The sequence below is a fragment of the Tamandua tetradactyla genome, chromosome 6, assembly GCF_023851605.1.
Source record: "Tamandua tetradactyla isolate mTamTet1 chromosome 6, mTamTet1.pri, whole genome shotgun sequence".
NCBI lineage: Eukaryota > Metazoa > Chordata > Mammalia > Pilosa > Myrmecophagidae > Tamandua > Tamandua tetradactyla.
Genome location: NC_135332.1, coordinates 32,316,578 through 32,333,306, shown reverse-complemented (window position 1 = coordinate 32,333,306; position 16,729 = coordinate 32,316,578). Strand labels below are relative to the sequence as shown.

The following is a 16,729-nucleotide window of genomic DNA, read 5'->3' as shown; positions in this document are numbered from 1 at the left end:
TAAATAGTTAATATTTTTAAGTTAGCTCTCAAATTAAAAATTCTCAGTGCCTCCAAAACTCTTAACAGTAGCACTCAAAATCACTGATTTTAAAAAGACATCTATATTTTCTGAATATGTAAATTAGTGTAGAAATTTACAATTTTAGGGATGAAAGGCAAATTAAGAACTCACTTGATCTAATCTCGATTTTTATAGAGGAGAAGTAACATTTTATAAAAAAGTGATATACCTACCTTATGGCAAATCTTGAATTATTTGATGGTCTTCTGATCCCCATTCAGTGCTCTTTCCATTATTATTAATTGTTATTAACTAACATGGTAAGAATAGATTTGTGCCTCATAGAAGTGGAGGGCTCCATTTTAAGACAAAGGTTTAGCTCTTCATTTTAAAATAAAATCATCATTCCTGTCTTAGAGGTATATGTGGGGGCTATATCATGTATTTCTGATTTCTTCTACTTTTAAGACTGAACATTATTCACGACCCGAAAGGAAAAGAAGAGACTCATTCGGAATGTTTGACGGTTATGATAGCTGCAGTGAGGACACAAGTAGCAGCTCCAGCTCTGAGGAGAGTGAAGAAGAAGTTGCTCCTTTACCTTCTAATCTCCCAATTATCAAAAACAATGGACAAGTCTACACATACCCAGATGGTAAATCTGGTATGGGTGAGTATTTACAGCTTCCACCTTTTTTTACAACTTCATATTTAAAGATTAAGTTTTGTAACATTTTTATTCTATTTCTTGTTATTTCCCTTCTGACAACAATAGTTTACTTTTTAATGTCTCTGTTAGAATGTTCTTTATATTGAACCAAAATTATCCATGCTCTAACTTTGTCCTTTGGTCTTAATTTTGCTTTTTAAAGCTAAATATACTCCCTATATATAGAGAGAGAGTAAGTCTAATCCTTGTTATAATGACATCTCTTCTCTGTTTCCCTTTGCTTCTCTTCACATTGAAACACATTAACTAGCCCTAGTTGCTCCAGCCGTTTCTCACAGTATTGCAGTGACTTCATTGATAGATTTACTAGTTGCTTTCTCCTGGGCATATTTCAAATTATTAACAGTCCTTTTAATATGATCCCTAGAACCTAAAACAGTAATTTAAGCGTGAGAATAGGCTGACAACGTGTTCTAATTTTCCCTGAACTACTTTGGTTTTAACATTTAAAATCCTGTGTCCTGGAAAACCCTTTAGGACACTTTTTCTATTCATGCCACCACAATTGCTTTAGTTTAACTAAATATACTGAATTAGCAAATAACTGAAACCTTTGAATTCCTCCATGTAAACTTTGCTTACTAAATTTCAGTCTTAGAAATTTTTTATTGTTAACTCTTACCATCTGGTGTTGAATGTGGTGTCTTCTGTTCTTTCAGTTTTATGTTGTCTGTAGAATCTAGTCTAAAAAATTTTTTTGAATATTTTGTTATCTACTTTAATAAAAGTTCTTATGATACAAGTTCTTTTTATTTACCTACGTAACCTCATAATAATCTTCTAAAATGCCAGTAGTGCTCATTTTCATTTTTTTTAATAAGATGCTGGTTTGTTTGTTTTTTTAACTTTTTTTATTGTATAATATAGCTTATATACAAAGCAGAGAAAGAAAAAAGCAGTAGTTTTCAAATCATTCTTCAACAGGTAGTTACAGGACAGATCCCAGAGTTTATCATGGTCTACCATTCTGTCATCTCAGATTTATCCTTCTTGCTCTCCAGAATACTGCAGGCTAGAAGGAACATATATTTTTTTATCACCACATTTGATTTTTTTTTCTTTTTTGTTAAAAACAGCATATATGCAAAAAAAGCAATAAATTCCAAAGCACATCACAGCAATTAGTTGTAGAACAGATTTCAGAGTTTGGTATGGGTTATAGTTCCACAATTTTAGGTTTTTACTTCTAGTTGCTCTAAGATACTGGAGACCAAACGAAATATCACTTTCATGATTCTGTAATCGTACTTGTTTGTTAAACCCTACCTTCTCTCTGTAACTCCACCATCACCTTTGATCTTTCTTCCACTCTTTAGGGGTAATTGGGTTATGCCCATTCTAACTTTTTCATCTTGGAAAGGGCTGTCAGTAATATGGGGTAGAGTGATGGACCTATCTGATGTTCCGAAGAAGCTGGCCCCTCTAGGTTTCAGGACTTATCTGGTCCACGGGCCCATCTGGCGGTTTTAGGTTTCTGGAAAGTTACACTTGTGTATGGAACCTTTGTAGAATCTTATATATTGCCCGAGGTGTTCTTTAGGATTGGCTGAAATGGTTTTGGTTGGGGTTTGGCATGTTATGATAAATAGCAATGTCTATAATTGAAGTTTGCATAAGAGTGACCTCCAGAGTAATCTCTCAACTCTGTTTGAACACTGTCAGCCACTGATAACCTTATTTGTTACACTTCTTCTCCCCCTTTGGTCAGGATGGCTTTGTTGATCCCACAGTGCCAGGGCCAAACTCATCCCTGGGAGTCATCTCCCTCACTGCCAGGGAGACTTTCACCCCTGGATGTCATGTCCCACATAGGTGGGGAGAGCAGTGATTTCACTTGGCAGAGTTTGGGCTTAGGGAGAGTGAGGCCACATCTCCATTTCTGCATGAGGAAGAAAAAGAAAACAGAGGTCCTCCAGAATTAAATCTTAGGCATTACCTATAGGTAGGCCAAGCTTCTCTGCTACATACATAAGCTTCAGAACAGCAAGCCTCAAGATCAAGGGTTGGCCTATTGATTTGGGCATCCCTAATGTTTGACACAGTATCAGGGGTTTCCCTAGTGGCAAAGCTTAATAGTTCCTTTTTTTTTTTCCTCCTCCCTCAAGGGATTTTGCCACTACTTCAGGATTCTCTGCTTAATGTATTCTGGGATGTATCCAGGCATTACATTAAGCTATATGCATATATTTTTTTTCTTCTTTTTCAAGACACTTTTTTTAATGCTTTTTATTGTGAAATATAACATAAATACAAAGAAAAGAAAGAAAAAGCAATACTTTTCAAAGTACACTTCAACAAGTAGTTACAGAACAGATTTCAGAATTTGTTATGGATTACCATTCCACTATTTCAGATTTTTATTTCTGGTACTCCAAAACACTGGATGCTAAAAGAAATATTGATATAGTGATTCAGCAGTCATACTCATTTGTTAAATCCTGTCTTTTCTGTTATAACTCCTCCATCTCCTTTCATCCTTCTCGCAATCTACAGGGATCTTTGGGCAATGTTAAGACACTTTTTTAGAGCAGATTTTGGTTTACAAAAACATTGCCTAGGGCAGTGCGATGGTGGGTTAGTGGCAGAATTCTTGTCTGCCATGCCGAAGACCTGGGTTTGATTTCCGGTGCCTGCCCATGCAAAAAAAAAAAAAAAAAGTAAGTTAAAACATTGCACAGAAAGTACAACATTCCTGTACAAACCCCACCACCACCACCATAGTTTCTCCCATTATTAACATCTTGCATTAGTGTAGTACATTTGCTATAGTTGATGAAACATTAGTTACACTTTAAAAGTTTATAGTTTACATTAGGGTTCATTCTTTTGTTGTACAGTTCTGTGGATTTTGACAAATGCATGGTATCATGCAATCAACCATTATAGTATCATACAGATTAGTTTCATGGCTCGAAAAATATTCTGTGCTCCACCTCTTCAACATTGTGGCCCCCCCATCCCTATTCTAGTCTTTTTATTATTAAATTGAAGACCAGAGGGTATGGTTCAAAATCCTGTAAACCATGTCAAGAGACTTCACTCCATTTATCAGGACCCAGATGTGGTTGTTTAATCAGTTAAAATCTGTGTCTTCTAGTTAAGTTTAAATTTCTCAGTCCTTATTGACAAATAAGATTTAGTGAGAAGAGTATATATATTAGTGAGAATTAACTTATATATGCTCTTGCCATGGTTTAGTTATAATATACCAAGTCTAGTAATCTTATCACAAAAGGAAATAAGGTTTCTTGGAGCTTATTTATGTACTAGCCTCTGTTTTAAATAATAGAGCTACAAAGATGAACAATGCAAAATAAGGTCGCTGTCCTGAAGGAGAGTCCATCTTAATAATGGGAATTCTAATTTGATTTGTGTAATTCTTGGCAAAGATTCACTGTCCCTTGGAATCATAAATTTTTTATTTAAATGTTACATTTTCAAACCTTTTTAATAATCGGCTCTCAATTTTTATAGTAGAAAACTACTTTTTTTCTCCCATTAGAAAACCATTGTTTATCTCTGATTTTCTGGCACCTTATCTTTTTTTCCAATCATTCTTCATGGAATAGTTATACTGCAAGTCCTCCAGTGTAATCGTTTGGGTGGAGGCTTGAACCCATTCAGGCATTTGTTTGCTATATTAGTTACTGTTTATCTTTTTTAAACTTCAGTTCTTCTGAACCTTGTTCTTATAATTCTGCCTTTCAGATTATTGTCCATTTTGCTTATTTATATGAGTTCTATTGTTTTCCCCTGTTACTGGTTGTTAATATAGCACCTGTTTCAATGTTTAAACCATACCATCCTTGTTCCCTGACAACATAACTTAAAAGGACCATCTTACTGTCCTTAGCATTTTTCCAGTGTTGGCTCTTTCTAGGTACCAACCTTTGCATTATCTTTGAAGACTCGTGTGGCTTTTGTACTAATCTTTGGTTATATTGAACTTGTTTTCATCCTATTTTATAATCTTTTTGACAGCTGAAACTCTTCAGACTTTCACTATATGTATATTTTACATATATGTATATGAAAATGCTAAGAACATTTTAGTTGAACCTAACTCATTTCTGTTTGTGTGTCTTTTGACTCTTTTTAAAATCATTTCAGGCCTTAGGCAATTGTTCAATCTTCTAGAACTCTTAGCTTTGACATCATACTCATCTTAAACTTTTATGTAGACTTTCTCTTTTTTTTTTTTTTTTTTGGCATAGGCAGGCGAGAACTCTGCCTGCTGAGCCACCATGGCCCACCCCCACCCCCACCCCCACCCCATCATTTTATAGCAGACAGAAGAAATTTTCAAGGCACATTTTTAGAATGTTTACATATTTGGAGAAATTATTAAACTGTTTAGGTAAAAAGTTGATTTTCTCTGTATGATTACACTACCGTGTTTTTATTATGTTAACTAGCTACATGTGAGATGTGTGGGATGGTTGGCGTGCGAGATGCTTTTTACTCTAAAACAAAGCGATTCTGCAGTGTTTCGTGTTCAAGAAGCTATTCATCAAACTCCAAGAAGGCAAGCATTTTGGCCAGACTTCAGGTAACGGTACAGAAACCTTCTTATTCTTTATATCTGTTACTTCTATTGCTTTCACTGTTCACATGTCATTTGATAGTGATTTGTTGCACTCCGCCTCTGCCCAGTTGACCAGTTATCATTTTTGTACCCCACATTTTTAGGCTATGTGTGAGCCCCACAGTTTTTTCAATTGTTAAAATTGCACAACTATTGTAAATAGGCTAGGCATACTATCTAAACTAATCTCTGAATTGTTTAGGTAAGTGGAATAAAATTTTTCACTTAAGTGTAATTATAATAGATACAGTTTTATATTTGGGAATTGAAGCCATTTCCTTTTCCCACTTGTTTTTTGTGTGTGTATGTTAACATCAAGGTAGAATCTTTGAATATTTGGAAAGAAATGTTTACCCTCTGGGTTTATTTTCCCATCATCCTTGCTTTTGTACTTTGATTACAACTCATTTATGCCTTAGTCAAATGTATTTAGTTATTTCAGCCAATCTTTTGGAAAGCTTTCATGGTATAAAAAAAAATCTTTCTTTAAATTTACATCAGTTCCTGCAAAATGTCTTGAAAACTTGACTTTTTAAGTTGTTACTGTTGTAGCATATAAACAATTTTTAAAGGCATCACATAACTCATTTTTATAATATATTGTATTTGGATGATCACATCTTTCGTATTCTTCTCTAGCTTATTGTGATCATTACATAGCTATAAGAGGGTTATTTAAACCCCCCAAATTAAGGAAATACATCATTTAGATGTATTTCTGTATTTCATATAGGCAGTACCTAAAGATCCTGAGCAGTGGTTGTACCCAAATGGATGGCAGTTTGTCACACTGTGATTTGGCCCATGAACATTTTGTCATTGATCTTTTGCATTAGCACTAAAGGTATAAACCTCAGTCACTTGTTCCTTAAACGTTTAGTTATCTTCTCTTACGTATAAATAGCAATGCTTGGCAACCTGCATGAGTGAGTAACTACTGGTTTTATTGACTATAAGAAGGAATCAAATATCCACCACAGCCTATATTTTAACATCTTATGGGATGTAATTTATTAACATATTAATTTGCATATTGCTATTTTGCCAGTCTTTGCCAGCTCTGCTCCCATATTAGAGATCTACACTGTAGCAGAACGCCAGAAAAAACTTCACGTTAAAATTTCTTGTTTCTTCTGCTTTAATAATTTTCTAAACCCTCGATGTTTATTTAAACAGAATGAATAGTATGCAATCAAGTTAATTTTCGCTGTTGGTGGGGGGCATATGTAAAAGAATCCTATTTACTTAACTCTTCTTGTTTCAGGGTAAGCCTCCAACAAAGAAGGCAAAAGTTCTTCAGAAACAACCTTTAGTTGCTAAACTAGCCGCATATGCTCAGTATCAAGCTACTTTGCAAAATCAAGCAAAGACTAAAGCAGGTAATATGGGTAAATGTAATAAAGATGAAATATTTAATATTGATATATCTAGTTTCATTTAGTGGCATTTTAACCTTGGATTCTGTTTAGGCTAGTTCTGTGCCCTTGTTAACACATTATGACACTAGGCTTCCCGATCGTGGTTTCAGTTTCAATAAAGTATTCTGGAATAAAATAATTAGACTCATAAGTTCCGCCTTTGTGGCAATCTCCTTAATGTAATTATTTTTATTGGATTTATTACTAATTTTTTTATGTACAGATTCTCCGTCCTGTGGATGAGAAACATTGTAGAATTAATGTGCAAAGAATGAACATTAAGCAGACTTCAGAGAGATCAGAGAGAGGAAAGTAATAAGAGGAAAATATTGAGGAAAACATAGAAGATTCTCTTAAGAAGGGAGTACAAAAGCAAGGAAGTAAATAGGGAATGAGGTGATTAAAATCCCGAGTGAAAATGTGACTGTGTGATTGTGAAAAACTTGTGTCTGATAGATACTCCTTTTATCTACCTTATCAACAAATGAGTAAAATATATGGAGTAAAAATAAGTAATAGGGGGAACAAATGTTAAAATAAATTTATTAGGTTGAAATGCTAGTGATCAGTGAAATGGAGGGGTAAGAGGTATGGTATGTATGAATTTTTTTCTGTTGTCTTTTTTTTCTGAATCGATGCAAATGTTCTAAGAAATGATCATGTTGATGAATATGCAACTATGTGATGATATTGTGAATTACTGATTATATATGTAGAACGGAATGATCATATGTTAAGAATGTGTTTCTTTCTTGTCATTTTTTAAAAAAAAATTTTAAAAATTAACAAAAGAAAAAAAATTTTTTTCAATAAAAATAAAAAACCCAAGTGAAGATAGTACATGATAGATAGATAACTCACTGTGGTGCGCACAGTAAGAGCTGTATGGGAATAAAAAACACAAAAGCAGCCCACAGCAGTGTTTTTCTCCTGGATGCTTACTTCTGCTTTCAACTTTTTTTTTACTTTCTGTTACTGGAGAGCTTATACTTCACTTCCTAAGGAACATATGTTTTATGTGCAAGATTTGAGTCCCTGTTAATTATTTCCAAATATGACTTTATGCTAAAGCTCATGTTTATCTACAGAATTTTTTGATCTTTAATATCAGAAAATAAACGTTCTTTAAAGGAGGTAAATTAATTTTATGTCCATTCATATTTTTAAATAATAGCAGTTTTACAAATAAAAGATTTGAGAGTTGTAACTTATCTAAATTTATTTCATTTCAGCAGCAGTATCCATGGAAGGTTTCAGCTGGGGTAACTACATCAATAGCAATAGCTTTATAGCAGCTCCAGTTACCTGTTTTAAACATGTGAGTATTAAATTTCTCATCTTTTAATTTTGGAATACTTGAACGTTATTTAAATTTGAAGTTATAATAAACACCAAAGCATCTTATCCTTAGAAGGTCTTTGTTTTATAGGTTGTAATAGAGGTGCTTCTCTTTTATTAGTTATTATGACGAATTAATAATTATTAATAGCTAAAATAACTTCTTTAAGCATTACAAGTAAAGACTCCCTATAAAAAAATTGCAATTTGAAATTAGTTTAATGAGATAATAGTACTAATCTCTTCTAGTTTTCATATTAAGTTGAACCGTGTGGATTTGCTGTTTTTGTGCATTAGAAAACATTGCATATTGACAGTTTTGTATAGTCTACCCTAAAAAACACTATCCTATATGTAAGTTACCTAAATTTTTGTGATTTGGCCTGATAATATATAAAAAGAAGGACCTTTCTTCATTTTGTTTTTTGTCTCCAATTGTAAAATCATAAAATCAGAAGAAAATATGTATAATGTAATACCATTGACTCAGATATATGATACATGTCACAGAAAGCCCTTTGAAAGGTGTTCTTTTAGAGAGCAGATTGCTGCAAAGTCTCTGAATTAATTCAGAATTATGTTGAAATATATCTGATTACATATTCTAATTCTAATCCTTTTGGTTTCAGCTGATTACTTCTCTCTAGTACTGTTTAAACTGACTGCAAGTTTAATTTATATTTAAAAGTTCTATCTTGTTCCGTCCCTGTAGAAGAAGAAAAGAGAATTTAGAAAAATAGTGGATGAATATTTTGTTTACACTTAATATTTTGTTAACTTTAGGACTTTACTTTTAAATATCAGCATGTGAGCAAAACTGAGTTTGGGTTCCTATTGTGGAAATTCAAATATATTTTCATTCACTCATGGCCAGTAAGGGATCTTAATCAAAGCCAAGCATATTAATTCACTGGTAGAAACACAAAACCTAGTCCTTCAACTTGCTAGTTTTCTTCCTTGAAAGTACAAGTATTAAACCCTTAGTCTGTGGCATGTGATTTATTTTTCTGTAATGTTGATAGTAGTATTGCATTTGTGAAGACTGTTAAATAAAGCACAACAGCTTTCAAGAAAAATACAAAGCAAATCTTTAACTCTCCTTTTAGAATAGTGTTTTCTGCTACTAAGAAGCTCAGAATAGTATTCACCTATTCCCAGCCCATGTGCCTTAAAAAAAATTAGATATAGTTTTAAATTACAGTATGTCTTTCATCGTGGATTTCTGAAATGTGTGTCTGTTGCCTCCTTCTGATTAGACTTTATTTCTCTTCATATCTTCATTTTAGCATTGCTTTTATGTTTTAATATCATAAACCATGTTAAGCCATTTTATATAAGCAATCAAGACATAAATAAATTACCTTTCAGAGTCCTCAAAGTATAACACTTTATTTCATGTCAATATCTTATGAATAGTAATACATTGTTGAGTTGTTTATAAGAATACTTTTATTTATACTGATTTTGTTTTCAGCTTTTTTAAGTTTAAAATGTTTTGTCATATAAAATGATACAACTAGCCTTAGCCATATTATGAATAATGATAATGTACTTCCTCTTTCTCAGAGGTGAGGCATCTGATATGAACCCCTTGCCTTCCTGCTGTATTCACCCTATTAAATAAATTGGTAATTTCTTTATATATTTTAGTATAAATGAGTTTGCTTTATTACTTTAACCAGCATGTACATTTAAGCCATCTGGCATACAAGGTCAGACCTCATGCTAAACTCTATTTTGTCCCTTTACAGTTGACTTTTCCTGGTTCTCTCCTGAGATAATTTTCTGGGTCTCTAAGGAAAGTCATTGGCTTTGGCCTTAGAAACCTTGTGCTGCTGGGAGCAAAAGGTCCTGCCTTGTTTTTTCACAGTCTTCCAAGGGTTGACATAGGTTCTAACACTGGTTGGTTCAGCAAAAGGGCCCCCTTCCTCCCTTCTCTACATTTGCCTTCGCTCCCATTTGAGCACAGGTGGGGTACCTTTTCCTGCTCCCATGAGATACCTTTTCAAACGTAATTTACAAAAAAAAAAAAAATACATCATGTAAAATGGAAACGGAGCTGTTCTGATTGAATCAAGGAATTACAGAGTTGGGAACAATAATCGACTGCCTTGCTTCTTTAACTTAATCCAATCTCTTCTGTTAAAATATGGATCCCAGATAAACACTTTATATTTTCCAGCATTTGAATATTAAAAATGTGATTAGTTCGAAAATTGTAGAATTTCAAGAGTATAGAATTCTACCTTTCATAGTCTATCTTTAAACTTCTGGGAATGAAAATTCTTGCTAGGTGTGTATCATAGAAATAAATCCTCTTTGATAATAATCACACATGTACAACAGTATTTGACAGCATTTTAAATCAGTAATAGAAATCAAGCCCAAATTGCCATTTAATATATCTACTTCTTAGAAATCTGTATATTATGATTGCCACGTGTCTGGTATATTTTTCATTTTATCCAGCTGGAAGTTTTCAGCTTTTTTTTTTTTTTTAAGAACTGCCCCTTTCCCTGGCAAAATCTCAGACCTCAGAAAAAAGCTCTGATGAGGAAGCTGCACTGATGATTGGTTTACCAGGGACACAGGTGGTAATACACTAAAAGCAATATCTTACCTATTCTAACTCTGAAAAAATCTAATACACTAATACTAATGTAGAACCATGTGCCAGCTAGGCACACTATATAGTCTCATGATGTTCATAGGTTATTTTCTGTTATTAATAATGCATGTTTAATCCATGGGAGCCTCCAGTTGATTCCTATGTATTCAGAGCATTTGGCATTAAATCACTGAAATATTTTTTTTAAACTATTGTCTTTTAAATTCAAACACTCTTACTCCCATCATTTACCTTATAAAATCAAGCTATACATTTCTTTCCTGGGCATTACATTCAAATGTGCTCATATTAAATGTATATGAAATCATTCAAAAAGTAAAGCAACATCAAATGTATATGAAGCCATTCAAAAACTAAAGCAATAAATACATTCAAATGTTCATATCAAGTGTATGTGAAACCATGCAAAAACTAAAGCAGTAAACCGTTCAAAAACTAAAACAATATCAAATGTATACAAAACCATTCAAAAACTAAAGCAAAATAAAGCAGTATTCAAAAACTAAAGCAATATTCAGTTATATATTTTCAGACTTCAGATTTCTTTTGTTTGGTACTTGAACTATGTATTCCGGTAGCTCGTTGATGCTGCCATTGCTGAGACTAAAAATGTAATCATTCTACATTTTTATCCCTTGAAACTAATCATAGTTTCAAACCAAAAAAAAAAAAAAATCCTTTGTATGTATGCTGTGACTGTTAAAGCTGAGTTTACTTTTCCATTCTATTGCCTCCACAGATAGATATACTAGTATTACTTACATGGTATATTCTGCATATCTTATTTTTGTGCCTGACCTATATGCGAGCTTTTTTTGAAAGAATAAGGTTATCTTTATTTCTTTATGGCATATATCACAAATATATTTTGGAGTTTTGAGGGCGAGAAAAAAGAAAGCCCTTTTGTTTATATATATATATATATATACTGTGTATATATATATATACACAGTAACAACAGTTAATAGTAAAACTCATGACTAGTTCTCAAGTCTATATTTATTAGTAAAACAGACTTTTTCAAGTACAATTACTTATTTTTTCACCCCTAGCCTTGACTACATACACACCCCTATCACTCTATTGAGAGATGAAAATATATAATATGACTTTGTGTCGACTTTAGTTAAAGTTAGAATCTTCAGTATATCCTAAATTGCAGGATTTCTTTCTAATAAAAATAAAACTGATATTAGTTTCTGGCAGTTGCCTAGCTCCATCAGTTTGTTGTCATGAGTGATGCCAAGACATAGAATCTTTATAGGAAGGCAGGGGACTCAAATATAACAAAAATCACCTGTCTTTTATGTTTTAAAGAAATCTTCAACAAATAAGACTAGATTCTTATTTTCTTAAGTTTGGTCTATTTTCTAAAGTGCTTTTTGTTTTTCTACTAAGATCTCCCAGTTCTTAAACATCGAAATTTTTATAGTTCAGAAAAAAATTGACTGTTACACTGTTTTCAAATTAGTTAGCTACTTGTTCCTGTTTCTTTTTCTATACATATAGTGTTCTTTCATCCTTAATCTTAATTTCTAGCCCCAAGCATCCCATGTTCTTTTTGTACTCCCCCTTGTGTTCCCCATCTCTCTGCCGCCACCACCCCCAAAAAGTAGGTTCTAGTTTCAAATCAAAAGATTTTCTGGATTTTCTCCAAAAAGGGGAAATAATTTTTTCTTCCTAATTCTGCTGATCCCAATAAGTAGTATTTAGGAATTCTAATTTCTCTCTAGTGATTAATAATTACTATTTTCTCCCTTTTTTTTTGCTGATTAATACTTCCATCTTTCCCTAATAGATGCACTTTATAATCTTTTATCTGTTAGTTCTCATGTATTTTAATAGTGACTTTTTGTATATTAGCCATTTCATTATTAGGATAGTTACTTTCTTGGTTACCCACATGCAAGTTGAGAGCTAACCTCTGCCCACTTATACTCTCTGTTAATATTGAAGATCGTGTATCATGTGTGGTTATCAAAAGTTGTAGGTTGGCAGCTCTTTGGAGGAAGATCTTTATTTCTGTTTTAATATGTGCCATGTAACAGCCCTCCAAGTATCTGAATACTAGCCATTTGGGCTGTTACACTGTCTGGGAATGTTCTTAAAGTACAGAAGAGAAGACTTCCTGCTCAGCTATTTTCTTAGAAACAGACAGGTGGAGGTATGTCATAATATTTGTGTTGGGGAGCCCTCAGCATTTGAATTTGGCCATGTCCTACAGGACCTTCCTGATGACAGCTTACCTTGCAGGGAAGGAGAGTCGCTCCCAGATAGCCCTCACGAGTGGCCCTGGAGCAGGAAGTGGTGAAGCAGATCTTCCTTGTTTGGGAGGAGCCTGAGGTGGACCTATCGTCCTGAGTCTGGAAGGTAAATTTGTTGTTACCTGTAAATTATGGTTCTGCTAGTTCATACTATGCCAATCCAGACTTTCAGAGGTATCCCTCCTGCCAGCAAGAGAAGACAGATGACTTGGATGAAGATGGCTGTCAAGCCCTGGGTCATTTAGTCTTCCACAATTAAAAATATTCATTTTGAACAAAAGGGCAGATGTATCTATTAAATGAATTTCAACACATTGAGCACAAGCTATGCTCTAACAGTGGTGCTCTTTTTTTATGGTTGTTTTTTTGTTTTTCATTTTTTTCTTAGAATGAACCATATGGATTGGTTTAAGAGGGCCTAGCAGAACCACAACCTTACAGGCAAGAACAAATGTCACTTTCTGCTACTTTCTCCTATACCAATCCAGACTGTAGGGACCAAAACATAATAATCCCCACTAAAGTGAACATATAATTTTATTTTTTAAGTGAGCATATTGACACTTTGTCTTTAATAAAATATGATCAAAAGTTATTTTCTTCAAACAAACGTTAAGGCTTTTAAAAAGTCAGTATGACAGATTGTCATATCTAGCTCAAAAGGGATCCTCTATGCCAAATTCACTTAGCAATGTGCCAATCTAACCTCCAGCTTGTCCTTCAGCATAGCATAACCATGCTTATTCTTCTAAATAAAATATACCCCATTCTCAGATTTGGATGCCAAACAAAGAGGATGGATACCCTGCCTGAATTTAATGTGTACATTTAACTGCATCTATCTGCTCTAATTGGTCGTCCTTACAGAAATGACTGCATGGTCTTGGTGTTCATATATGTTAGCTTAATCTATTTACCTATTTTCCTTCCAGCTTCTCCTTTTCTCATCATATCTGCTGGCAATAGGGATGGCCCTACAGTCTAGAATGATGTAGGGGGAGATAGCAGAACCTGAAGAGTCCAGTCTTTCCATTTAAGAAAGAAGAGGCAGTCATAATGGATGTATTATTTTTTGCACAGCTGGGAGAGAGAGTTATGTGTACCCTTACAGAATCACAGATAATTGGGATAGGCCACTGTCTCCAAGTTATTGAGGTATATCCATCGCTTGCTACTTAAAGTAATAGCCATTAATTGATTCTGTACCTGGTTTCCAAATTTATCCTAGTTCAGTATTATTTGACAGACTCTTCAGAAATTCTATTAACTATTGAAAAGGTAGGGGTTAAGTGTGATTTTAGACTAATCCTCCTGTTAGGCTAGCATCTGCCAAAGTATGAGGCACCTTGCATGGAAGCCACTTGTCCAGTGTTCAAATTGACTAGTTCATGTGATTCTTGGATGTCTTTGTTTGCTCATCTTTGAGCATTAATTCTGTTTTGTCTCTTCCTGATTTTTTCAAATTATCGGGTATTTTATAACTTCACCTAATCCTCTTCTTTTGTCAGAGTTCTAAATTAATGTTTAATGAGGAACAGGTTATCAAGGACCACAAGGATCATTTACTATTAGCATATTGTATTCCTAAATTCACTTATTTGATATAATTTACATTGCATCGATTACAAGTGATTGTGAATTGCTTTGAATTTTAAGAATTAAAATGTAATGGAAATTATAATTTGAACATATGCTCAGTTTTTGGAAAAATCTCAATATATTCTTTTAATCCACTTTCTGGGTCCCCATCTTAACCAGTTGGTATTGGAGGCTAGTGATTGCCAGTTCTAATACAGAGTTTTCTCTTTAACAATTTACCATGATTCACATCTCCAAAAACTCTTCAATTCCAAGTTTGAAAGAATTTTATCCAGTGCTTCTCCCTCAAGTCCATTTTAAAATACATGGTTATAGTCTGTGAATTAAACTTAAATTTAATATATAGATAACTAAATTTTATTTCTGTTTGTGTTATTGGAAACCACATTGCTGATTGGAATTTTTTTATTTTTAATTAAAAGTTAGAGAAAAATAAATTCATTTAGTACATATTTAAAATAATAAGTTTCTTGGGCTGGCCATGGTGGCTCATCAGGCAGAGTTTTTGCCTGCCATGCCAGAGACCCGGGTTCTATTCCTGGTGCCTGCCCATGCAAAAAAATTATAATAATAATAAATTTCTTAAGTCAGCTTTATCCTATGAAATCAGCTTTGACGTTTGTAATTCAGCTTTTATAAAAATTCCGGTTTAGGTCTTATATCAGGACAGTATTGAATTTCGAAGTCGACAAGGACATATTCTAAGTTTTGTGAATTCTCTACATCTCAAGCTTGGCCCTGATACTGGCTTTTTCCAAATAGAATTCTGTGAAAAGGGAGAAAAATTATATTTTTAGAGGAAAATTAATGAATTAATAAGGCACTTTTTTAGCTTAATAGTTGCATTAATGATGGTGATGCTGAATTTTGAATGATATATTTTAGGCCTTATATTGACAACAAAGTATTGATTTAATAATTTTTGCATGACAGGCACCTATGGGGACCTGCTGGGGTGATATCTCAGAAAATGTGAGAGTAGAAGTTCCCAATACAGACTGCAGCCTACCTACCAAAGTCTTCTGGATTGCTGGAATTGTAAAATTAGCAGGTGAAAAGCATGCATAATAATTTGCTAGAAAATGCCAATGTTAGTTGTAACCTTTTGTACGAAAGTTTTTTTTTTTTTTTAATTATTTTGAAAGCATTGCCAAATAAGTAGTAAATATATGATATTAGGGCAGGGGTTGGCAAACTTTTTTTCTGTAAAGAGCCAGGTAGTAAATTTTTTCGTCTTTGCAGGCCATACAGTCTGTCCTAACTAGTCATCTCTTCTGTTGTGACATGAAGGCAGCCATAGCAATATGTAAATAAATGGATATGACTATGTTCAAATAAACTTCACTTACTCACTGAAATTTGAATTTCACATATCATAAAATATTTTTCCTCCCTTGGGGACTTTTTTTGAACCATATAAAAATAACATTCTTAGTGTGTAGGCTATTAAAAAAAAGAATAAGATATTGGCCAAATTTGACCCACCCCTGGTATAGGGAAGTACTTTGAAAAGTAAAAAAATGTTGAAATACTTAAAACTGACAATGTTCATGATACCAAAAGAAAATAAGTGTTGGTAATTTCATATTCCTTGGGTTTCTTCCTCTTTTTATTCCCGTTGCATCACTGCACCCCAGGCCTTGTGACCTTATTGTTCATGAAATAAATGTGTTAGTTATCTACTAGGTTATATACTATGGGTGTCTGGTGTTCAGAAATGTTCAAAAAGTATTGGAGATTTTTGGTGAGCTTACGTCTGCCAAATGTTAAATACCACCAGGCACTGTATGACAAGGTGATCAGTGAGTGGTGTAGGTAAGGCATTCTAGCAATAGGCAGCCGCTCAGATAAGAGAAGTTGTTGTTCGATTACCATGAGAGTTGTCTGACTTACACTACTTTGTCTAGCCTGCATCCATTCTTCCCAAAGATCCCTGAATACTGCTCCACTGTACTGCTGACAGACTTAATTTACCTAAAAATGATCTTAACTTCATTATTCTGCTCAAGCATTTTTAATGGCTTCTTTATCTTTATAAGATCAAGGTAGTTGGCATTTCAGACTATTGATGGGTTTCACCCTATACTATTGAACAAATTTTTCATTACTCCTCAACGTGAATGATCTGTTTAAGGAGGTTAGTACTCCCTCTCTTCCTCATAC

At 33.6% G+C, this 16,729-nt stretch overlaps 1 protein-coding gene across 15 annotated transcripts in view; it reads left to right on the top strand.

Annotated features, from left to right (window-relative positions):
- Window positions 1–16,729, top strand: part of MBTD1 (mbt domain containing 1) — a 66,851-nt gene that overhangs the window by 25,339 nt on the left and 24,783 nt on the right. For 12 of the 15 annotated variants that reach the window (XR_013177612.1, XM_077164795.1, XM_077164805.1 and 9 more), the window contains 5 exons: window positions 472–673; window positions 5,149–5,288; window positions 6,583–6,697; window positions 7,969–8,054; window positions 15,500–15,617. Coding sequence is in view for 14 of the 15 variants with exons in the window: in XM_077164795.1 (XP_077020910.1) it covers window positions 472–673; window positions 5,149–5,288; window positions 6,583–6,697; window positions 7,969–8,054; window positions 15,500–15,617 (661 nt within the window). In the remaining variant the exon portion in view is untranslated. The remainder of the gene's footprint in view (window positions 1–471; window positions 674–5,148; window positions 5,289–6,582; window positions 6,698–7,968; window positions 8,055–15,499; window positions 15,618–16,729) is intronic. The other 3 variants (XM_077164798.1, XM_077164797.1, XM_077164796.1) reach the window with 3 other exon arrangements.